This window comes from Plectropomus leopardus, chromosome 5 (genome assembly GCF_026936395.1).
Source record: "Plectropomus leopardus strain MGB_pleo_1.0 chromosome 5, ASM2693639v1, whole genome shotgun sequence".
In the NCBI taxonomy this organism is placed as follows: domain Eukaryota; kingdom Metazoa; phylum Chordata; class Actinopteri; order Perciformes; family Serranidae; genus Plectropomus; species Plectropomus leopardus.
Genome location: NC_142180.1, coordinates 24,317,192 through 24,338,837, shown reverse-complemented (window position 1 = coordinate 24,338,837; position 21,646 = coordinate 24,317,192). Strand labels below are relative to the sequence as shown.

The window sequence follows — 21,646 nt, the reverse complement described above, 5'->3', positions numbered from 1 at the left end:
ACCCCACCGAGCGCAGATGGCCTCTCAGCTTGGCTTGTCACGACTCACCGTCTATTACAGGAGGTTTTGTGATGGACGGTCAGCTTCTGAAGGAGAACTTCATCCACGTGGTGAATGCTCAGAGACGGAGGGGATGCCCTGACTGCTGTCTGGACCGTTGCCGGGGGAAACCATAGGGTCTGGAACGAGGCTTTTGCTGCAGCAGGAAGTGATGTGCGCAAGAGCCAGGAAACAGTTGGTGGGCTGCAGCTTGGATTACAGAGGTGGGTGGTTTTTGAATTTGTTTTCGTCCACATCTGAATTGACAAATGCTGATAATAGAGCTAGTACTCTATCATCATCTTAACTAGATCTGAAAGCATTATCATTATGGTTTTGTAATCATGCTGATCCAAAAAGGTCAAAAAGTGTGCGTGCTTCAAACAACCTGTCAGCATCTTGCCTTCCTGTCACAGAGGTGTATTCTGTAACATCCCGATACACATAACGTTCTTGTCTAATCAATAGCAGGTCACTGTCATGGCTCAAGGGCATGGCAGCTTAGGCGCTGATGAGATACGTGAGGCAAAGGGGACGGGGACGACACAACTTGTTTACTGCAGCTGTTTACTGTCATCACGCCATTTAGCGGCTTTCACCGTCTTGTCCCTTGCGCCTGGTCCTGGCAGACAGACAGACAAGGTGACGATCAGACAACAAGGCCCCCAGTGGTAAAATGGACAAGACACGCGGAGAATGCTGTCCAGATTGGATGGGAGTTAACAAGGAGACAAGCAAGGGGACATTGGAGCCATCAATACGGCCACTGACAGGTCCTGTCACTGCACTGACACGTAGAGAACTAATTATCAATGCTAATTAAGCGGCTAGTCAACAAAAGCAATACAGAAAAGGGACATTTTTGTCCCCAATAGCAATTCAGCAGACTGAAAGACCTCACGTCCCATGGCCCAAAGGGACAAACACGGGTTGATTTAAATCCCTGACAAGAGGAACTGTCACTGCCAAGGAGACAAGCTCTGAAACTTGAGTAGTGAAATGAAATAAGTGTAAGAATTGCTTCTGTTTTCTTTCAGTGTGCATCAACAGGAATACAAGCCTCGTCTGATCTATGCTGCTCTGAGTAATGAGGGTGAACTCTCACTAACTGTCCCTGTCATGGTGCTCACACTCATGCACAACCCACACAGCAGCGCTGTGTTTTGACAGAATTAGCAAAAATTCTGTCAATACAGAATACAGAAATTACTCTATTGGTACCACTTTAAGGGTACTGGTATCATCATTTTTTTTTAAATGTTACCCAGCCCTACCGTTTACAACAGATGTTTATGTGTTTGATCAGCAGAGTTAAAGTGAGCAAGTACGCTCAAGCTCAGGACGAGCAACTGAGGGGTGGGGCTAATTTCGAAGTTCACAGAGCCGCGCATACTAAATGAGGCAAAGGTGTAAAGTTACTTCTAAACCATTTTAAGGCATTAAGGTATTTTTTTCATGGAAAAATCTTCTAAATGTGTAATAATGATGAACACAGATTAGTTTTTAGGGGTTTAATTAATGAGGAACTCTAACTGGGGAGTTCATCTACTTTCAGTACACTTCAGCTGACACTTCCAGCTTAATGACACTTCAATTCATACCAGCGCTTAAAACGTCTCTCAGCACTTTCATTTTAACTGCCACTTCAACTACTTTCAGTATTGTAACTCCAAAATGCTTCAACTGTAAATTTTCAGCTGTGAGCACACTTCAATTTTCTTTCTAACTTTTTCAGACTCTCTAAGAACATCAACTTTATCGACATACACAACAACTACCACAACACATCTGCAAGGTGTGCAGGCGTGCATCTTTCTGAGTGCTCATGTGAGGACACCTGCTCAACCGAGCATAGCAACAATATTTGTGCAATCAACGGTGTGCTTAAACGTGTGTGTCTGTGCGTGCGCTCGTTTCCACGTGTGAGCACCTATCCATTTGTGCATGTCTGTGTGATATGATGTGTATGATGTGTGGTAGTGAAGCATATTTGCCTCCAAGCTATATCATTTGCATACTTCTCACAGCCTGCCCATTGGGTGTCAGGTTCACTGATGCATGCTGTGTTCCACTGGCAGCTCTGGTATTCATGGAGTCCCACTGTTATGGTGAGGTGCACGTCTGGGTGTTGCTGCTTGGCAGACAGACATCACACACATATAGAAAATGAGGGATACAAGGGTGTGTATCTTCAAGTTAGCCAACACCCCACAATCCTGTGGGATAACCCAACACTGACGCTCCTGACAATAGACGTGGAATACATGAGTGAGCATCTTGGATAAGAAGACCCGAAGCCTCTGCATGTCTTTCTTTACTTAAGGAAAACAGCAAATTTGCATGAATCAAACAACGAAAGAAGAAAATTGCACTTTTCTTCCTCTCAGAAGTGTGAAAATCTTGAAAATCTGCACGTCTGAATGACAGAAAAAAACCAACCGCTCAACTCAGCGCAGGAGAAACAAGAGCAAAATCTTTCAGGGAAGCATTACAGCCTGAATGGCTTTTTAAAGTTTTTGAATAATTCTTCAAAGTCACAGAGAAAACTGTCTCTCCACAACACACAAAAAGCACCCACACACACCTACAAGGTAAGTAGGCCCCAAAAGCTCACATAAATGCACGTACTGAACACACACAATGGAAAGCGTCAAGCTGAGTTTTGAACGAGGTCCCAGATTTTCTCAACCTTGATCCATTCCACTTTCCAGTTTAAACTTCAGAGGTCCATCACAAAGCGCAGGTGGACTATGAAAATAGAGAAACTGGGACAAAAATAACGGGCCAAAATGTTTAATTAAAGTTCCCAGACTTGGGGCTGAAATGAAATACAGCATAAAAAAGAGACATATACATTTAGGAGGATGCACACACACAGACACACACAGGTGTTAATGATTAGAGGACAAAGAGAAGACAGACACACAATGGAGGCTGTCCCTGCTGTTTCAGAGAAGAGGATTCTCAGCTTGACTAAATGATATAATGAGCTGTTATGTTCTGGGTGACGAGATGAGAGGAAAGGACAGAATGGAGGAGAAGGGAGGACATGAAAGGAGAGATCAGAAAACAAATGCAGACACACTCGGCATTACACCTTTTCCTGAGCACCTTCAAACTGTGACAAAAGTCTCAGCTGTGCGAAAGGTTAAGATTTCAATTTTGCTGGCTACAAGTCACAGCGGTGGAGAAGCAGAGTCAGGAAAGACTAAAGGGTAAGGGCGGCATGTTTTCAAGGTGGTAAGAGTTAGGGGCTAGGTTATTACTCATTTGTCATGTATTAGTTTAAAGGACTGTGTGTGTGTGCCTGTGTGTGTGCGTGTGCATCAGGTGAGAAAGGTGGAGGTGGGGGGCGTCGAGATGCTAAAGGTCTCTGTTGATGATTTGCACGCTCCATCGAGCTGACTGCTGGGGCGTATAAAGCGACATGGTCGGTTCCTTCAACCTGCCTGACCCCAATCTCCACTCTACACCAGGTCCCCATGCTGCCTGCCCACCCTGCGGAGCCCCTCCTCCTTGTACACCTCCCCTTCTCATAGCCAAACACACATGCACACACCTGGAAAACAAAAAAGATCAAACAAGCCCTCCCACAAGGGCTGAGTTTTCTCCCAATTTGACCTTCAGATGAAATGTCCCCTCTGGCTCCCCGTTTCTTATCCTGCTCTGAACCCAGTGCCACAGACTCAAATGAAAACACAATGGGATTTGTTTATCGCAACAGCCAGACACCTGTCTCCTCCTCGACGTAAGGCTAACTATTTGTTTTTGGCTGTGGTGGCACCCCATGTATTTTTCCATTGGTGCATCAGAACAGTATTGCAAAGACTTTAAAACATTACTGCAAAATATTAATGTGATTAAAGGCTACAGAAAACACACACCACACTCTTATTTGCACAATGTATCATTTCTTCCACAAATTTCCATTTATCAATATGTAGCATTCACCAAAATGTCACAAACTTTTTAAGTCAGATAGTCAGACTGTGCCAGCTCTCAGCACTAGAGGGCACTAGGGGTACATCTATATCCACCCTGCCTTCCACCTGCAGAGTATGTGTAGGGGAGCACATACTTTTCATATGTAGGGTCCTTATCGCTCTCTCTAAATCTCTCTTTCTCTCTCTTCTCACTCACTCTATCGGTAAGATCACACCACCATCGCCCAGCTCTCAGGAGCTCTTCAGCCCCGAGAAGGTCAGCTGAAGGAAAACTTCCTCCCATCTGGCTCCATTAAGGCACCTGTGACCTTCGGTTCCCGTGACAAATGCACGTGTGCACTCCTGCGTGTGTGATTGTAGTCGACAAGAATCATGCTTGTTCCATTGTGCCATTGTTTATTGCAATCAAAGCCTCGACTGCGTACACACACACACACGACACTACATATGCCAACACAAGCCTCTTTCTCCTCTCTCCTTTGTAAATGAAATCAATAGACGCAGCTATCACATCCTTATTCTGTCACTGCACATCTGTCGCAACAAGAGGCAACAAAAGAGCAACATGGCTTTCTAGTGAGCACACATGACCTCACACACACACACACACACACACACACACACACACACACACACACACACACACACACACACACACACACACACACACACACACACACACAACCATTTACACTCAGACATGCACCCACACTCGCTACCAGGGACACAAATATTAAAATAATGACTTGAATGATTACAAGATCAATTGGCTTGATTTCAGTGGGAGATTGTCACTGCAGCAACATTGTGTGTGTGTGTGTGTGTGTGTGTGTGTGTGTGTGTGTGTGTGAAGAGAGGAGATATTAAAGGAGACACAATGACTGCTGTTCTCTACACTCTGATGCACTTTCACACAGATGCATGTACACTCACACATCACATATAAGGATACACGTCTCCTCAGTGTACGGTACAGGGGCGGTGCTGCCGGCCGTCATGTAGCTGTAGAAGGACACCTCCAGAGTGTAGCAGTAGGACGTGTCATCAAGAAGACCACCGAGGAACCGTCTACCAGTACCAGCCTTCACCACGTCCCGGTTAAAGGACGTATTGGACTAGAGGAACAAAAACAACATATCAGACATGGTATTGTTGAGAGATGACACTTAAGTGGGAAGATGTGGATTCAAGTCTGTGACAGCAAGCATCTTCCCTGTAAAAGCATCTCTAAGTGAAACTCTGGTATCTGGAGAATTTCCCTTTGGAGATCATTCGCCACAGCTATGACATACAACCTGAAATACTTCTCAGGATTCTGAGTACCTCTATGAAAATTGTTATGAGCAACAAATGGTTGTTCAGAGGCATTGCTAGCTGGCCAGTGTTTCACAGATGAAACTTTCCAAAATAAAATGTTTTCTGAAGCCCTTGAAAACCGGAATTACAGATTATTTTCTACACAAAAAAAACAACAACCAAAAAAACTCACATTTGCCACAGTTTACATAGGACTGTACAAAAATCTGCAGAGTTGTACACTATGGTACAAATGGGTCTGATACTGCCAACTTCTGTACAATCACAATGCAACTATTGTGTTGGACAAATCTGTTAAGACCTGTGGGTGTAAAATAAAGCAAGTTTGTTTATATTTTTTTGGCATATCAACAATCAATTACTGAATATTTAAATATGGTAAACTGAAAAATATTAAGTTGGGAGAAGACATTAATATTATTAAATCAAGTTAGAAGAGTTTGTACTGACTTCTCTGAAATGGGATTCGGTAAAGGCATAATTTCAATATCACATTATCACGGTAGTTTTGTTTAAAGGGATAGTTCACCCCAAAATCAAAAATACATATTGATCCTCTTAGCTGCAGTGCTGTTTATCAAACTAGATTGTTATGAAGTGAGTTGCAGCTCAAAAAAAGAAAAAAAAAGAAAAGTTGAAAAATTCAACGTCATTGTCTCTTTCTAGAAATCATGATAGGTTACTTAAAGTAATCCACAGACCTCATTACATTACATTACATTCAAGAGAAGGTAGACATCTCTACAGCCGATCTACACTGATAAATAGCACGAGAGGTCAAAGGAAAAATATGTAATGTTATCGGAGGTGGAGCAAATGGAGCAATGTTTAACATTGTGAGTTCAGTTGCGCATGTCTCATGTAAGTTAGTTGTACTACCAGTAGTGCATGATATACTGCAGGGTCTTGAATCATTTAGAGAACCAGCCTTTGACAAACTAGATTAAAACAAACCTCTTTTTGCATTTACAATAATAAATCCATCCATTCTGCAGAGTATTTGACTCGCATATTTTGACTATATTTACTTGTTTAATAATAAAAAAAAGACAAAACAGCTATAACGCATTAACATGCAGTGATTTTTCCCCGCAATAAGCTGCATTGGTAAGCCTCTCGAGGATCCAGGACAGACGATGAAGGGTACACTAGCTTATTTGAACAGATTGACTTCATACAATGTCATTACAAAGCTGTAAATGGCTACAGCAGAAAAAAAAGCCAAGTCTATTTTGGGTTTCAGCGTGTCAGCTATACAACACGAATATGATGCTGTCTTGGGAAGAGTGTGGAAAAAGTTTCCATTTACTGTCACTCCACTCTGCTGCAGTGAGAGTTGCCTTGCTGAAATGCAAACTTGGCGGCCACCAGTGGGAGTTTGCCATGATTGTGTTGTGCTGCTGCTGCTGCTGCACTGAGCTTTAGGTAGTGCTGAATGGGCAGAGGGACAAAAGCGCAGAGAGGGAGATGACCCCTGGGCCAGCTGTCACACAAGCAATACAGGGGAAAGAGAAATTCTCCTGAAAAAGCGTTTTACTCGTCCTTCGTAACTGCATACTGTATAGACGCTGACAATCAGTGACATTTCCATACATGTGTGGGTGAACATCCACCTCTTTGGCTTGTCTCTGTATCCACGTTGGCATCGAGTGTCAATGGGCGATAAAGGTTATTCTTTATGATGTGTGTAAGTGGCTTTGCTATGAAATGTCACTGTCACTAAGAAAACGAAGGTCAGTGAAAGTGACACCAGGCTGAGAGGAAACGTTTGGTGGATAATGCACCTGTATAAAAAGGTGTTATTAGGTTATGCATGTGTGGTTGAGTGGAGGAACATCGAAGTCAGTGAATGGATGCTTTCTCCCACATGCTATTCTTTTCTTTGCTTCTCTCCTTTATTCATTTTCTATACTCTCATTTCCTCCTTGGTTCCCCTCCACGCTGTTCTCAATCTACACAGTCCTGTCCAAATAAAACCAGTTTCAGCCACCTAAGAGGTTGCTATAGCAGAACACCTGTACTCCTCATACAGAATATACTGGCCTACTTTTAGTACAGTACAGTCTTGTGCTTCATCACGACCAATGCAGTTTGCTATTTCTGTTCTGCACACACAAACATTATAAATGTATATTTAGATTAATAGTTACATGTCTGGAAAACTGTTCTGTACATCTTTTGCATTGCTCTGTTTGATTTTAATTTTAACCATTGTTTGTAAATTTTCTTTTGCGTTGTATTTTTGCTTTTTAAAATGTTATCTGTGTGTTTTATTGTGATTTTATGTGTGAAACTCTTTATAACATTGGTTGAGGTAAGTGCTATATAAATAACCTTTTTTATTATGATTATTATTATTATAAACTAAATAAATAAACTTTACTATATAGGATCTCTTCACACCTGCAACAACAAGTGAATTAAATGGCTGTCCTGGCTACCATTTTTAGGCTCCGGAGCTTCTGTAGTAATCAACAGCGAATATTGGAAGTTTCAGTCGGAGTGGCGGTGGGTGCAGGTGTTGCACATAAACGCTCATGTTAATAGGATCCGAATCTGAAACAACGCCAGGCAAAGCTATGAAACAGAAGCGCAGAAACAGCATACTAACTTGAAAAAATTAAGATTTAAGATTTATATTCCACAAGATTCTATGTTTCTTTCAACATAAGTAAAATCAGTAGGAAGACCATCACTTCTTGGTGAACAGTCAGTTCATCATCTACCCCAGGACCTGAGGAAGTGTGCATGGCTTTGAAGCCAATTTTTGTAGAGTGGACAAAGCTCTACAATGAAATAAGAATTTATCCACATTAAATTGTAATGTTTATATTGTGGCAGGCCACAATAAATAAATACTGCATGGGAAACACTGAATTTATATCTAATCATCAATAAAATAAAATAAATGAAAATATCAGAATTCCAAAAATGACAACTGTAAACCTCTCAAACTAACAAATATCTGAATAATTGAATATTTGGGTCAAGCCCTATGAATTTCACATTATATATGTTTTCATAAGTTTTTGTTAGTATTCCTCTCTTACTTGTTATATTGGGTATACAGTATAATGATAATTCGCAGCTTACTTCATACCCCATTTTAAGGCAGATGGTGTAGATTCTCATACATAATTTCCATTCATATTTTTGCTCCTCAAGGACTTCTGCCACCACTGCTGCTGTTGGCTTTGGCACACCAAAGTTTTGCATACACACCTAATACTGAAATTTTGCTGTATTTTTCTACATAATTCATACATTTTTAAATCTATTCTGGAGTCGAAGTCATTGGCTGTGTGCTTTAATTCAGTAATTCTGTGTACTGTTACAAGTTAATTGAACTCAGGGTTTATAAAGTTTCAGCCTCTCTTCTTTCATCCTCCCTCTCGCCTCCTCTCTTTGGTGGTCAAGGTGAGAATCTCTGTGCACAGCTGGAGCTCACTGCTTCCTTCTGCACACATATCCCCTTAAATAATTTAACACCTCCTGTGCCTGTGTGTTTACACCTACCAATTAATACACACATGCCAGTCTATGTGTACTTTCTCCTCAAATAAAAACAACTAAGCAGTTGTTTTTTTCTTCTTTTTTAAATCAACACCTTGTCTTAAATCCATGCAGTTACATACATTTATGCCTGGGAGTTGCCCGGTGCAACTAAGGTCTTCAACTGTGTGGCACCAAGAGTGCAACAGTTGGCAATTAAATGCCTCGCTGAACACCACCTTACCAGCAGTTGCTGAGATAGGACTATTTCATGTTCTCTTTCCGAGCTAGCCTCGGGATTGAAGCTGGGTGAAACTCTAGTCCTGAGCCCGCCTCTCTGGTGTGTTCGCATGTGTCTGTTTGTGTGACTTACAAAGGAGAAGTCTGGTGCATTTTGGCACAACAGTCTGGGAAAGACAGCCTGTCTCTGGACGCGCTCCTCGTCCTCGAACACATTGCCGTACATGAAGCCATTCAGCATGGTGGAGTGGGCATGGACATCAATGTAGAACTCCAAACTAACTCTCTGATGGAGGAAAAGAGGGAACAGAGAGAACAGAGGGACAGAGAAACAGAGAGACGCACAGACAGAAGATAAAAAAAAAAAAACAGCAGGTTAGTGGGAAAGATAGGATATTTTTCTGACAACAGCAACTGTCCTAACCAGAATTTTTCTGCTGGGATTAAAGGAAGGCCTTTCTTTGCTTTAGGGAGAGTGTTCTGGGGAGAGACTGTCACCCACGGGACGACTACAAACCCTCCAGACACTGTGGACTGACAATATGTTTACTACCTGAAAGAAGCCAACCACCCACACATAACTTCAATCAGACTGTCCTTCTGAAGGGCACATCTACAGAACATGGACATGGACGGTGGGCAGAGATGAATATGGTGTAAAGACACACACATACACACACCCACACACCCACACACACACACACACACACACACACACACACACTCTCATGTGGATGTCACAGATTCAAAACACACTCACATACTTATTCATCAGGTTAATTCTGGCTTCGTATTGAGTGTGTAATGTCTTTTCTCTCCTGCATACACTGTGTAAAATGGATTTGATAAGATCTGTTTCTCCTGCTCAACTCTGTTATCACTTGATACACACACACACACACACACAGACACGCACACACACAGAGAGACCTTTATCTTCTGATGAATAAGGTGCTTGCATTGACTTATTCTCCAACTTCTAACTATAACCCCTCACTAAGACACGTCTAACTGCAGGACTATCACAGGGACAGTTCACCCTAAAATTAGAAATACATATTTTCCCTCTTACCTGGAGTGCTTTTTAACAATCTAGATTGTTTTGGGGTGAGCTGCAGAGTGTTGGAGATATCGGCCATAGAGATGTCTGCCTTCTCTCAACCACATGGCACTCAGCCTGTGGTGCTCAAAGATAATCCACAGACCTTGTTATGAGCAGTTTCGCATAGGACCTAATTTCCCTCTACTAACCACACCTGCCAATTGTATCACCGTGCAGAAGGAAGTGTGCATCTACTGCTAGCTCACTGAGCCCCACGGAGCTAGCTAACATTACAGCTCAACTGAGGAGGACACCATTGCAATGTGCGCTGTCACTTGCACGAGCCTCTTATAGATGCTCGCTTCTTCCTGTGCTGTGATATGGTTGGTGGGTGTTATTTGGCAGACAGGAAATAGTTCCTATATAAAACTGCTCGCAACAAGGTCTGTGGATTATCTTGAGTAACCAGGTCGTGATTTCTAAAAAGAGACATTGCTGCTGAGTTTTCCAAATGTGTATTTTGGTAATTTCGTTTCGAGTGCCATCTAGTTCCATTACACTCAAGAGAAGGCAGACATCTCTACTGCCAATTTCTCCAACAATCTGCAACTCACACCAAAACAATCTTGATTGAGAAAAGGCATTACAGCTAATAGGTAAATATGTATTTTTGATTTTGGAGTGAATTGTCACTTTAAGGTATTTAATGTTTATAAAGGTCTGCAGTTTGAGAGATTTGGTCTTGTTTGAGTGTGCTGTGAATGGAAACTGTAGTTACTAAATACAACACACAAAAGACAGAGTAGAGCTGCTCACAGTGTGACAGCACCAGAAACATTAATTAACATTTACACAAATCGCAGCCTAGCTTTGAATGCAGAAAAGAACAAGTAAATGGTATTCTCCAACTCCACCAGTGACTCCAACTATCCTGCCATTAAAACTTTAAATGGCACCCATATTGCTCTTGCTGAGTCATACAAACACTTAGGAATTTGGCTTGACAGTAGACTGTCATCCAAGATTCATATTCAACATTAGACTGAAACATTAAAAATCCAACTAGGCTTCCTGTACAGAAGTAAAGGATGTCTGTCTCCTTCCAACCGTAAAACTACAGTGCAGTCAATCTTCATGTCTGTCCTTGACTATGTAGATATTCTGTATTGTCATGCTGCCCCATCAACGCTTAAACCCTGTGTATAATAGTGCATTTATTAAAAATGACAAATTTTGTACTCATCATTTTTCCCTGCATGGTTGGTTGGACTTCCTGACAGTCAAGAAGAACTAGCCCTCTCATGTTATTAATTTCTAAAACTCTACTGCTGAAGCTTCCAACAACCTCACATCTCTTGTCATGTCATTTAAATCTAGCTGCAGTACAGTTTGCAGTAACCTTAAAAATCCCATACGCACCGATGTTAGCAGAACTGGTTTCAGGTACGAACTGAAACTTCCCCTTAATCTTGAGTCTTATATTCCTCTTGGAGATCTTAACGTTTCATTATCTGATGTTTCTGATTCTTTGTAATAGTTTTTTAGTATATTTTGTAGTTGTGTCATTTCTGTTTTGCTGAGTATGTTCTTGTAAATGTATCTTATTCTCAGCTCTCTCTTGAAAAATGGATCTCAATCTCAATTAGACTGCGTAATTAAATAAAGATTAAATAAAATAAAAATTACTTTAAAAAGTCTTAGATCTTTGTTTAAATGTTTTAGTATTTTATGGAGTTGCAGTCTGATGTCCATTTTATTGTTGTCCACCTATCAGGGCTGGGTTTCCAGGGGAAACAGGCTGAGCAAAGCACTCCAGACGTCCCTTTACCCAGCAATGCTTTCCAGCTCCTCCTGTGGGACCCTGAGGTGTTCCCATGCCAGATTAGATATAAAATCCCCCCAGTGTGTTCTGGGTCTGCCATGGGGCCTCCTACCAGTTGGACATGGGCTACGTAGGTCAATTCACATTTTGTGTCGGCCACTGTACGCCTAGTTAAAAGCCCTTCTGTGACCAGCTGTATCGGAGAAACACACAATATAGAACTTGAAACTTTCAGTGTTTTTACGGCTTTTAATCACCTGGTCTGTTTGTTTTGGAGAATAATAGACCTCTGCGCATAATTCAGCTCCTGGTATAAACCTTCTAACTAATAAACACTGAAAGAATTCTAACTGGAAACTTTCAGCTTGTTGCAATCTGCAATCCTCACCACTAGATGCCAGTATATTCCCCTTAATCTTACACACTGTCTACTGCTTTCCATTATATTTAACATACTTAACATATGAATAAACTATTGCCCATCACATTCATTTACTGAAGAAATATGTAAAAGTGTGTATTTTAGTTCAAAAATGCACTATTTCCATGTTGCATATGATTTTTAAGAATATACTGCAAGAAAATGCCATATTTAGCTGCACAATTTCAGATTCAAGTTTTTATCTTGCTTGCATTTGAATGGAGCAGCAGAGGACACAAATGATTTTGAATGATCTATTGTTTTGCTGTTTATGCTACCACACAGTCCAGCCTTAAACTCCCTAAACCTTCAGCCTAAACCAGCCAGGATCTGAAGACCAGCAAAGATGACCTCACATGGCAAAAAATCCCTCCTCACTTCAGTGGTCTTAAACTGGTTCTGACAAGCGCACACACACACACACACACACACATACACACGCACACACGTACACACGCACACACAAACACACACACACACACACACACCTTCTGACCCTTAACTCAGCAGCAGCACCCACCAACATCCCTCCTCTCTCTATCTTATCACTCCATTCTTCTGGTTTTATCCTTCCCTCTTCTTCTTCTTCTTCCCCCTCTTTATCTCCCTCCCTCCCTCCCTCCCTCCCTCTCGCTCTGTTCATTACACATTCAGCACCACACCTTGTTCCCTGTGGGTCGTAAAGAGGAGGAGAGGAAGGGAAGAATGAGAGGATGGAAGAGGAGAGGGAGAGATCGTGGGAGACGTAGGGGAGAGGGGTGGGAAAGAGAGGAAACAACAAAGACGGACAAAAGACAAAGAGAGAAAACGATGCATATGGGTTTGTGACAGTGTGTGTGTGTGTGTGAGAGAGAGAGAGAGAGAAAGAAAGAAAGGTAGGGAAAAGCACACAGAAAAACATATAGAGATGGGGATGCAAAGAGAGAGAAAGAGAGGAAATAAGTACATAAGAGCGAGAAAAAGAGAGAAAGACAGAGAGATACAGAGAGACATAGAGATGTGTGTAGGGAGGTGTAGAGAGATTGACAGGAGGGAGAAAGAGAAAGAGAGAGAGAGACAGGGAAGCGGTGCTTGGGCGGCCCGGGCGACGCAGTGTGCCTGTGTTTGAAATTCCGCTCACAGCCAAAGCAATTTCCTGGCGGTGGCTGTGCTGTCAGCTGCTTGGCTGGCTGGCGGTGAAATATGGTGGCTGGGAGTCGGCCGCTAGCAGCCCCCGACAACCTGATGGATGGAGCCCCAGAGGAGAGGAACAGCAGCAGGAGAAGGTGGAGGAGGAGGCGGAGGGGGGTGGAAGAGGACAGTGCGAGGGAGGAGGGAAGGAGAAACAACAGAAAAACAAAACACAAAAAAAGAGCAAGAGGAGGAGAAAAAAAAAGCTAAATGCAGCCAACTGAGCAGTAGACAGAAGGAGAAATACATATAGAGACATAAAGGGAGAGTTAGATAGGGGGTGAAAAGAAAAAGGGTAGATGGAGGAGGAGGAACAGCGAGGAGGGAGGGGGTAGTGAGGGAGGTAGATCCAGCTCCATTAGGCAGAGAAAGGAGGGTGGAAGGAGTTCCAACCAACCAGCCGAGGTCTAGACGTGGGAAACCAGCCTAATAATCACCTGGGTCTCTCCCCTCTGGAGGACACGGAGGCTGGGAGGAGGGAGAGGGATAAAGGAGGAGGAGATAGAGGTGGATGGATTGGAGGGTGGACAAGCAGGTGATCAAAAGTGGCAGATTGCTTATAGCAGAGAGTTTAACTGGCTGTTAGAGCCCCAGACACACCAAACTGACATCACCGGTGACGAAAGCCCCCTGCTGTGTCACCTCACGTGCCATGTCTCAGCCAAAAATTTGCACATGAAAACACCAAACCGACGGCCAATCAGCAGGTACGTTCTGCGCCTGCATGAAAGGAAACATCCCTTCATACCAGCAGATGGTGGTCGTCTGTAAATGTCATTCAAAAAGGAAAACCGGAAGGCCGTCAATCGAGAACCCCAGAAATGGGTCCTAAAACCCCGAGATCCACATTTCAACACTTTTGATTCCCTCATCTCAAAGTCAATGGTTTTTTTTTTAAAAGGGTTTTTATTTATAAGCCTTAAATAAAGTCTGTGGTTGACACAAGCTGAAAAGACTTTCACATTTTGTTCTACAACATAAATACATCAGTAAATACTTCACTCAGAAATTGTATAACTGTAAAGTCTGATTGTCAAGCCACAACCTCACACTGTGTCACATGAGTCCTCATGCTGTATATGTAAAATAGACAATATAATGATCTGCTGGCCCTTGTGGACAGTTCTGGTGATTGACACTTGTCAAGAAAGATTTGTGTGGAAGATTTGGGGCTGTGGGAGGGCAAGAGTTTGTTTGCTACTGGAGTACAGTTCACATATGTAGAGACAGACGTCCCATAAAGAGTTTATAAGACCACTTCTGTAAAACTGTGTCAAAGTTTGATTCCCTTTCTCTTTCTCTCACTCACACACACACAGACACAGACACACACACACACACACACACACACACACACACACACAGTCACAGGATAAATGGACCTGCACTTGTATAGCGCTTTTCTAGTCATTTGAACACACAAAGTGCTTTCTCACTACGAATCGCATTCACTGATTCACACATTCATACACTGGTGGCTGAGACATACAAGGTGCCATGCAAACACACACAAGTTAGCATGTAACAGCACCAAAACTAGCTTGGTATCCGCTACAATGTACAAGTTATTGAGAAAAAAGGCAAGAACTTTGGGGAATCAACTTGTGGCTCTGTGAGAGAGCCTGATAACGACTGTCCAAAATTTCTGACATGAAATTAATCTGAAAGTCTGACAGCTGGTCATGCCATGATCTGTCCTCGCTCCCCCATGTGCACTTCACAGTAAATGATGCTCAACAAAACTGAAATTTGGTCTGATGGTAAAATGAGTCGCATGATGCAAAACCTCAGGCACAACTTTAAATTGTACAGTGTTTGCCCAGCTTTAGTTAAACTAAGGTGCCTATCATAACCCACGAAAACCACAGGTGCACTGAGGAGCAAACTCAGGTCCAGTCACATGATACAAAAATCTTTATGCAGTGAAAAGAAAGAAGATCATCTGGAAGAAACCCTCACAAATGCAGAGAGAACATACACAGAAAGAAGGTGAAGGACCTTCAGCCTCAAGTTTGTTGTGGGCGAAGACACAAACTAAGTTCAGTTCAGTTTAGTCTGTCTCTGTCCTGATTCTAACCCAGAAGGTTTCTCCTTCACAGCTTCATGTGAAGGACAGCAGAGGAGCAGCAGCAACAGTACTGTCAGCCATGGAGCCCCCACAATGTCATGTCCAGGCTTACTACAATACTCAGTTAATGCCCTGCCAATCAAACTGAGACGGTTCTGAAGGCCCCACCACTGTGATTGATGCTTCAATTAACAACCCGCTCTGACCTCCAGAATTGTTCATTTGAAATTGTAATTAAGCAATTAGGGGCAATTAAGAAACAGAGACTGCTGAATGAAAGTCAGAAGACAATTTGAGAGAGTGAGAGAGAGAAACAGAGGGGGAGAGCAAGCTGTCCAAATTAAACCTCTCAGAGAGAAACAAAAGCCCCATCTCGCTGCAGAAACTCCAGGGAACTCTCAACTTGTGGTGAACTTGCAGCGGCCGCAAACAGTTTAGTGTAAAACCTAGAAGGTCAAACGAATGAATTTTGTCAGACAAGTACTTATCTCCTGCATATTAATTAGAGCGGGGTGCGGTGAGGGCCGTAAATGCCGGGCTTATCTTTACACGGGAAGGAAAAGGAGCTGATTGAAGCAGGATTACAAGCTCCTGAATAAAGCTCCTGGCAACAGCAGCATACCTTTTGAGGAGAAGGGAAACTGCTGCTTGTTCAAGAGAAGAAAGTTGAACTTACTTGCCATGTAATGCACATTATCCAATATTAAAATATTCCTGTAATGCCTGTGGGAGGAGTGACACAGATTTCTCCACGTGTAAGATCTAACTGGGAATTAATGCTGCTGTAGAAAGCAGGTGGGTGATTGGAGGGATGCCCATTGACCACATCCCTTTTGTTACTGTTGCTGCTCTTGTCAAACTTTACGTTTTCGCAGAGCACATATGAAGTTTACAATCACATTAACAGATGAATCACTTAAAATTCACGGTAATGTCTGCAACAATAGGTCCTTGATTTCTCATTTCTAGGGGGTGACTGCTGATTTTTTTGGTGCCACCAGCATTTATTATCAGTCATAGCTAGCTCGCTATAATCCTAGCTTTATAGGGCTTTACCATCTGCACTTTTGGCTGCACAGAGTAAAACCATGCTGCATTCATTTATGTTTCCATTACTAGCTGTGCTAAGTTGTGCCTGAGATGATCCATCTTCGGAGTCGCGTCATGGTGTGCCCGACTGCCTCTAAGCTTGCTTTAGTCCAGACTTTGAAATACGCCCACTCAAGTCAAGAGTCTGGTACATAATGAAGGGTTCTCTGAGAAAATGTTGCAACATGTGGCCACCCATATACAAGAGCTGGACTTCCCTGATATTAATCCTGTACTTTTGGGACATTAAATTGTTATGTGACAGGCAGTTTTCCAACCGACCGTTGGTCTGTTTAAATATTTTTATTATATTTACATATTTTATTTTATGACAATTTTTTGATTTTTGTTTTAGTCTGAATACTTATTTGATTTGTACCATTTGTCTTGTCTTAGTCCTGTCCCGGTTTTGTGTTGTTCCTATTTTACTTACTACTTACTCTGTTGTTTCGTCTCTATTGATCTGACCAAATATTGCTGTTTTTTTCTGTCTGTTCTATTTGAAAAATTTCAATAAACATTGTGAAAAAAAAGAAGAAATGTACCCACTTCACTGAGTTGACTGATTCATTTGGCATCAGAACATAAAGCAGCAGGGTTTCTCGGATGACAAGGAAAAAAAACAATGAGCAATGCAGGGGGACTATGATTATCCAATCAGCACCGAGGACAGGACTAACGCTGTTGTCACACTGTTGTCTTTTGTTAAGCAATGAGGAGTAATAACAAAAATGGCTGCAATACAGACAAAATAGACACTGCTGTCAAGGGTGTTTAATATCAATATGTCTTCTCAATATCAACCAACATTGTAGTTTGGTTTAATTTCACTCCGCTCCACTTTTAAAAATCAGCATGTTGGCACGGCTACCCAACAGTGTGGACTTAATCTGATTCAGGAGAATACATTGGTTTCTAGTGGGTGGTTCGGGAAAATCGAATCCCTCCTCCTCTCAGAAATGAGTTAGAGTTGACACAATGCCATTAGGGTAACAAGTTAACAACTTTGCCTAATATCTTATATTCTTGGATTTAGAGATTGTTGGTAAAAGAAAACACCATCTCAACTCCTAATATACTGTGTACTGCTCAGTACACACCATTTCAACAAGTGGAGAAATTCAGCTATTAAACTATTATTGGAAAATTGCTGTTATGGAGAGTAATTTAGCAATCACTCAGTTCCAAACTCAAGTCAACTAGTTAGTCTGGTTAATGTATTATGGGGTATGTGCAATATTTTGCCTTAATTTTTGTGTCCAAGCCATTCGATACCATGCTGTCCACTGCATATTGTTTGCACTGTGGTTAATGTATTGTTAATGTATTGTTATTAATTGAATTCCATGCAGCAGTGAGTAGCATTTCTTTGCCCAAGACAAATATCCTTATCTCATCTCATCTCATCTCATCTCTGGACAGTAAAAGTAAGAGTGGAAACCTCTCATTTACCTATGCAATGACTTATGAAGTGCCCTTGAGCAAGGCACTTGCCTATTCCAGTGAGGCCAACCAGGTGTAAATTTGTGTGCTGCTGCAAACATCAAACATTCATACTGAGTCAAACTTTCCCACACAAAAAGGATGGAAAGAAAAACTGTCATATCACTTGTACACTGTAAAACTCTCCCCAACATTTCATTAGTCAGAGAAGCCAATTCAGGTCACGGGGGCACGTGGTCAGTGACCCTCTAATGATGTCGCAGTGACAGAACATGGCAGATGGCATGACCTGCTTCATGGACACAAAACTCTCCCTCCGTCTGTCTCCGTCTCTCTTATTGTCTCCCCCTCCCTCTCCCACTCAACCGGTACTGCACTCTCAAATTGATGGCGGTATTTGTCTGTTTATGAACACAGAGGTGACTTGTAATCAGCCTGAACGGGCGCAGGCAGCCCTCTGCTTCAGGCCTGTTAGTGCCACATAAGCTGCCACATCTGTTGGGAGGGCCTGCCAGGAGAGCAGGTGAAGGAGACGAGAAAAGGAGGCTGATAGATACAGACAAGAAGAGGCGGTGAGAAAAGGCAGCAGAGAGGAGAAAGAGGGAAGGTGCTGAAAAAAAAATTCGTACTATTACGTAAAAAATTAAGATAAGGTAAAAGCCTGTGAACTAAATTGATAAAAAGGCATAAAAATTGCCGGAGTGTGGGAGCTTCATCTGTATCTTCCTGTGAAAAGCAGACAATTCAGCATCCAACGGTGAAAGAATAAAAAGAGGGATGATGGAGGGATTGAAACGACGCAGGGATGATGGGGTAAAATTGGCTGTAAATCTCAGAAATGGATCAGAAATGGTTGGCTGACACCAGAGGACAACGCGCATGGGGAGAGAGGAGTGGAGAGAGAGAATAAGACACAAAAAACACACACCGAGACAGATCTCCTGCTCTACACATACAGTAAAATACAGACCTGACCGCTGAACAAAGACACAGGAAAGAGTGAGGCTGTAGGAGTCACAGGAGGAGGGCATTAGGGAGGATTTCAAGGTGCAAGATTCATCTAGGTGCTGTGACAGGACCTAATGCATTTGTTTCAGATAGAAAATTAATTTTCTAATATTAAAAAGGTCAAAAAGAAGCCAGGGCAACAATGACCTCTTTGTCATACTTAACAAATTATCCGAAATGGCAGTGTCAAATTGGTGGGGATACGTCGGCCGGTGATGAATGCTTCTGGTAATCAGCCAATCAAAAAGAATTCTTCTCCTGCTTTTGATAAATGAGCTGGAAAAGCAACGCTTTAGGAAGGAGATGGGTCCATTTGTTTCTTTGGTCTCTTTTCCTTTTTTTGTCTTCCTCTCCATTTCTCTCTTTTCAAAACAAACAACAGGGTGGCTTGGGAACAGATTATAGCTCCTTGCATCACTGACTCTTTCAGCCATTTTCCCTGCTGACCAATGTTCGGCTGCAGATGGTAAATGATGGAATTTTATGAAACAGCTTGAGCAGGCTTGCCTTCAGATGGATGGAGAGGAAGTTTACAGCCAGCTTTTGAGCATAGCTGCCATTCACACAAAAGCTGTACTTGATCACACCTCTATTTTACATTTCACATTGTTTTTATTTTGTGACGAATATGTGCAAGATCAGTTTAAAGCTGCTTTAAGCCATTTTGGGCCACCAAGAGCCAAAAAACAAACACCAAGCCAACTTTGATTTACTATCAGCTGAACATCTGCTCTTATGGCTCACATGGTAGGAAATCATCGCCCTATTACACGACCAGTAAACACAGTACAACATAAGCATCCCAGTGGAGTACTCTTTTTTGTAACCTGATGAATGTAAGCCTAATTTTCCCTCCACCAACTGGCCCATTAAGTCATAAACCACCCTGGTCTCTTAGGTTGCCTAAAGAATGAGGCTGGTATATCTAAATATATTTCTATTTTTACTATAAACAACATTTCCCCTGACAAGACTAAAAGCAAATGTGAATTAATCCTATCAGAAAGTATAGTGTGTGTGTAGCTGCCTAATATAGCTGGTGTCTCTGTGCTGTAGAACTCCACTGTTGTCTAAAAACTGTTAAAACATAAAATAGCCATAGTTAAATTATGTGACTTATATTGTTAACTCGCTTTCCAAAGTAACTGACCTTGGTGTTATTTTGTGGCAACAGGTAAATAAGCTTTTGAGAGGAAGAGTCTTTGGGATTCAAACACATAGGCCCACAGAGGAGTCGAACATGATATTAAAAAATAAAAAATAAAATAAAATAAATATATATATATATATATATATATATATATATATATATATATATATATATATATATATATATACATATATATACATTCGCTTCTGCATATGCATCAATCTTATCTGATCAGCTCTGATTGGATCAACTGATCAATTATCCACCCTGTGACTCAAACTCCACAAACTGCTGCTGAATTAACAGAGGGGATAGAGAGTGATACAACAGGACACACACTTAAAAAAAACTAAAAACTAAAACTGAACTTAAAAAAAGGGATTTTTGTTTCCTATTTTTCAATGTCTGATTGCAATTTTCCAAGAGACAAAGTAGAAATGTTGCCTTTGTGCGAAGAATGCAGCAGGCAGAACAATGGCTGAAAGTAAATACATAAAAACAGAAAATTTCAGGCCACACACTACAGGTCCTGACCAACAACATGCAGAGGCTTTCCTGAAAACTTCTAGCACGGACTTTAAATGTAGCAAAGAGAAACTGTATCTGGGATTTAGTATCTCAGTCTGTTAGTGTGCTTTGTGCTTCAGTTACTGCTAATTCTCTAAAGATGCTAACAATTTCACTGTAAATGTGTGTGGCTATTAGCACTGGTCTTTGTTAATTTAACTATTTTTGACATGAGACTCCTTTGCATAAATAGGGACCAATTTTGCGCCAAATGTATCCATTTAATTTTATTTTAAATACATGCTAGCACAGGAGCACCGAGACACTATTTGCTTTACAGCGTAGTTAGGAGTACATTTCACTCTTTGTGGGGCTTGTGAATAATATGGTTTGCTTTTGACCTATCTGTGCAAGTTTAGTGGCCAAAAAAGCCACGCGATGCTTTTGAGAATTCACATTGTGCTCCTCTTCCACTCCACAAAACACCTATAAGCTAACTGCATGCAGTGAGGATTGACGAATGTAAAGCCTCGGAGCCAAACTGTAACTGTACATACTCTGCATACATATATTAATGTAATCATTCAAGTGAGCTGGCTGATGGGACTTTCAGTTATTGATTTTAAAACATTGTTTCTTCAAGACAGAGTTTGCATAAACACACAGTGAGTGCAAATGTTCTGAGCAGTGTTGAATTTATATACAAATATTTGTCAAATAAAAGTTTCCGGCCATCAATACCAATGCAGCTTAGATTGCTCCTGCAACAAGCTTTGATTTAAATGGCACTTGTCTGCGAACTCGCAGCCAGTTATTGAAGTTATTGCCTGAACAGAACAAGGAAGCTATTTTCCCAGCAGAAAGAGAGTGCTGCTGAATTCACAATGATGGAGA

The 21,646-nt window shown here is 41.7% G+C and overlaps 1 protein-coding gene across 2 annotated transcripts in view; it reads right to left on the bottom strand.

Moving 5' to 3' along the window:
- agbl4 (AGBL carboxypeptidase 4) overlaps positions 1-21,646 on the bottom strand; it is a 497,335-nt gene that overhangs the window by 5,745 nt on the left and 469,944 nt on the right. For both annotated transcript variants that reach the window (XM_088077779.1, XM_088077780.1), the window contains 2 exons: positions 9,166-9,318; positions 4,936-5,098 (listed from right to left, as the gene is read on the bottom strand). In XM_088077779.1, coding sequence (XP_087933905.1) covers positions 4,936-5,098; positions 9,166-9,318 — 316 coding nt within the window. The remainder of the gene's footprint in view (positions 1-4,935; positions 5,099-9,165; positions 9,319-21,646) is intronic.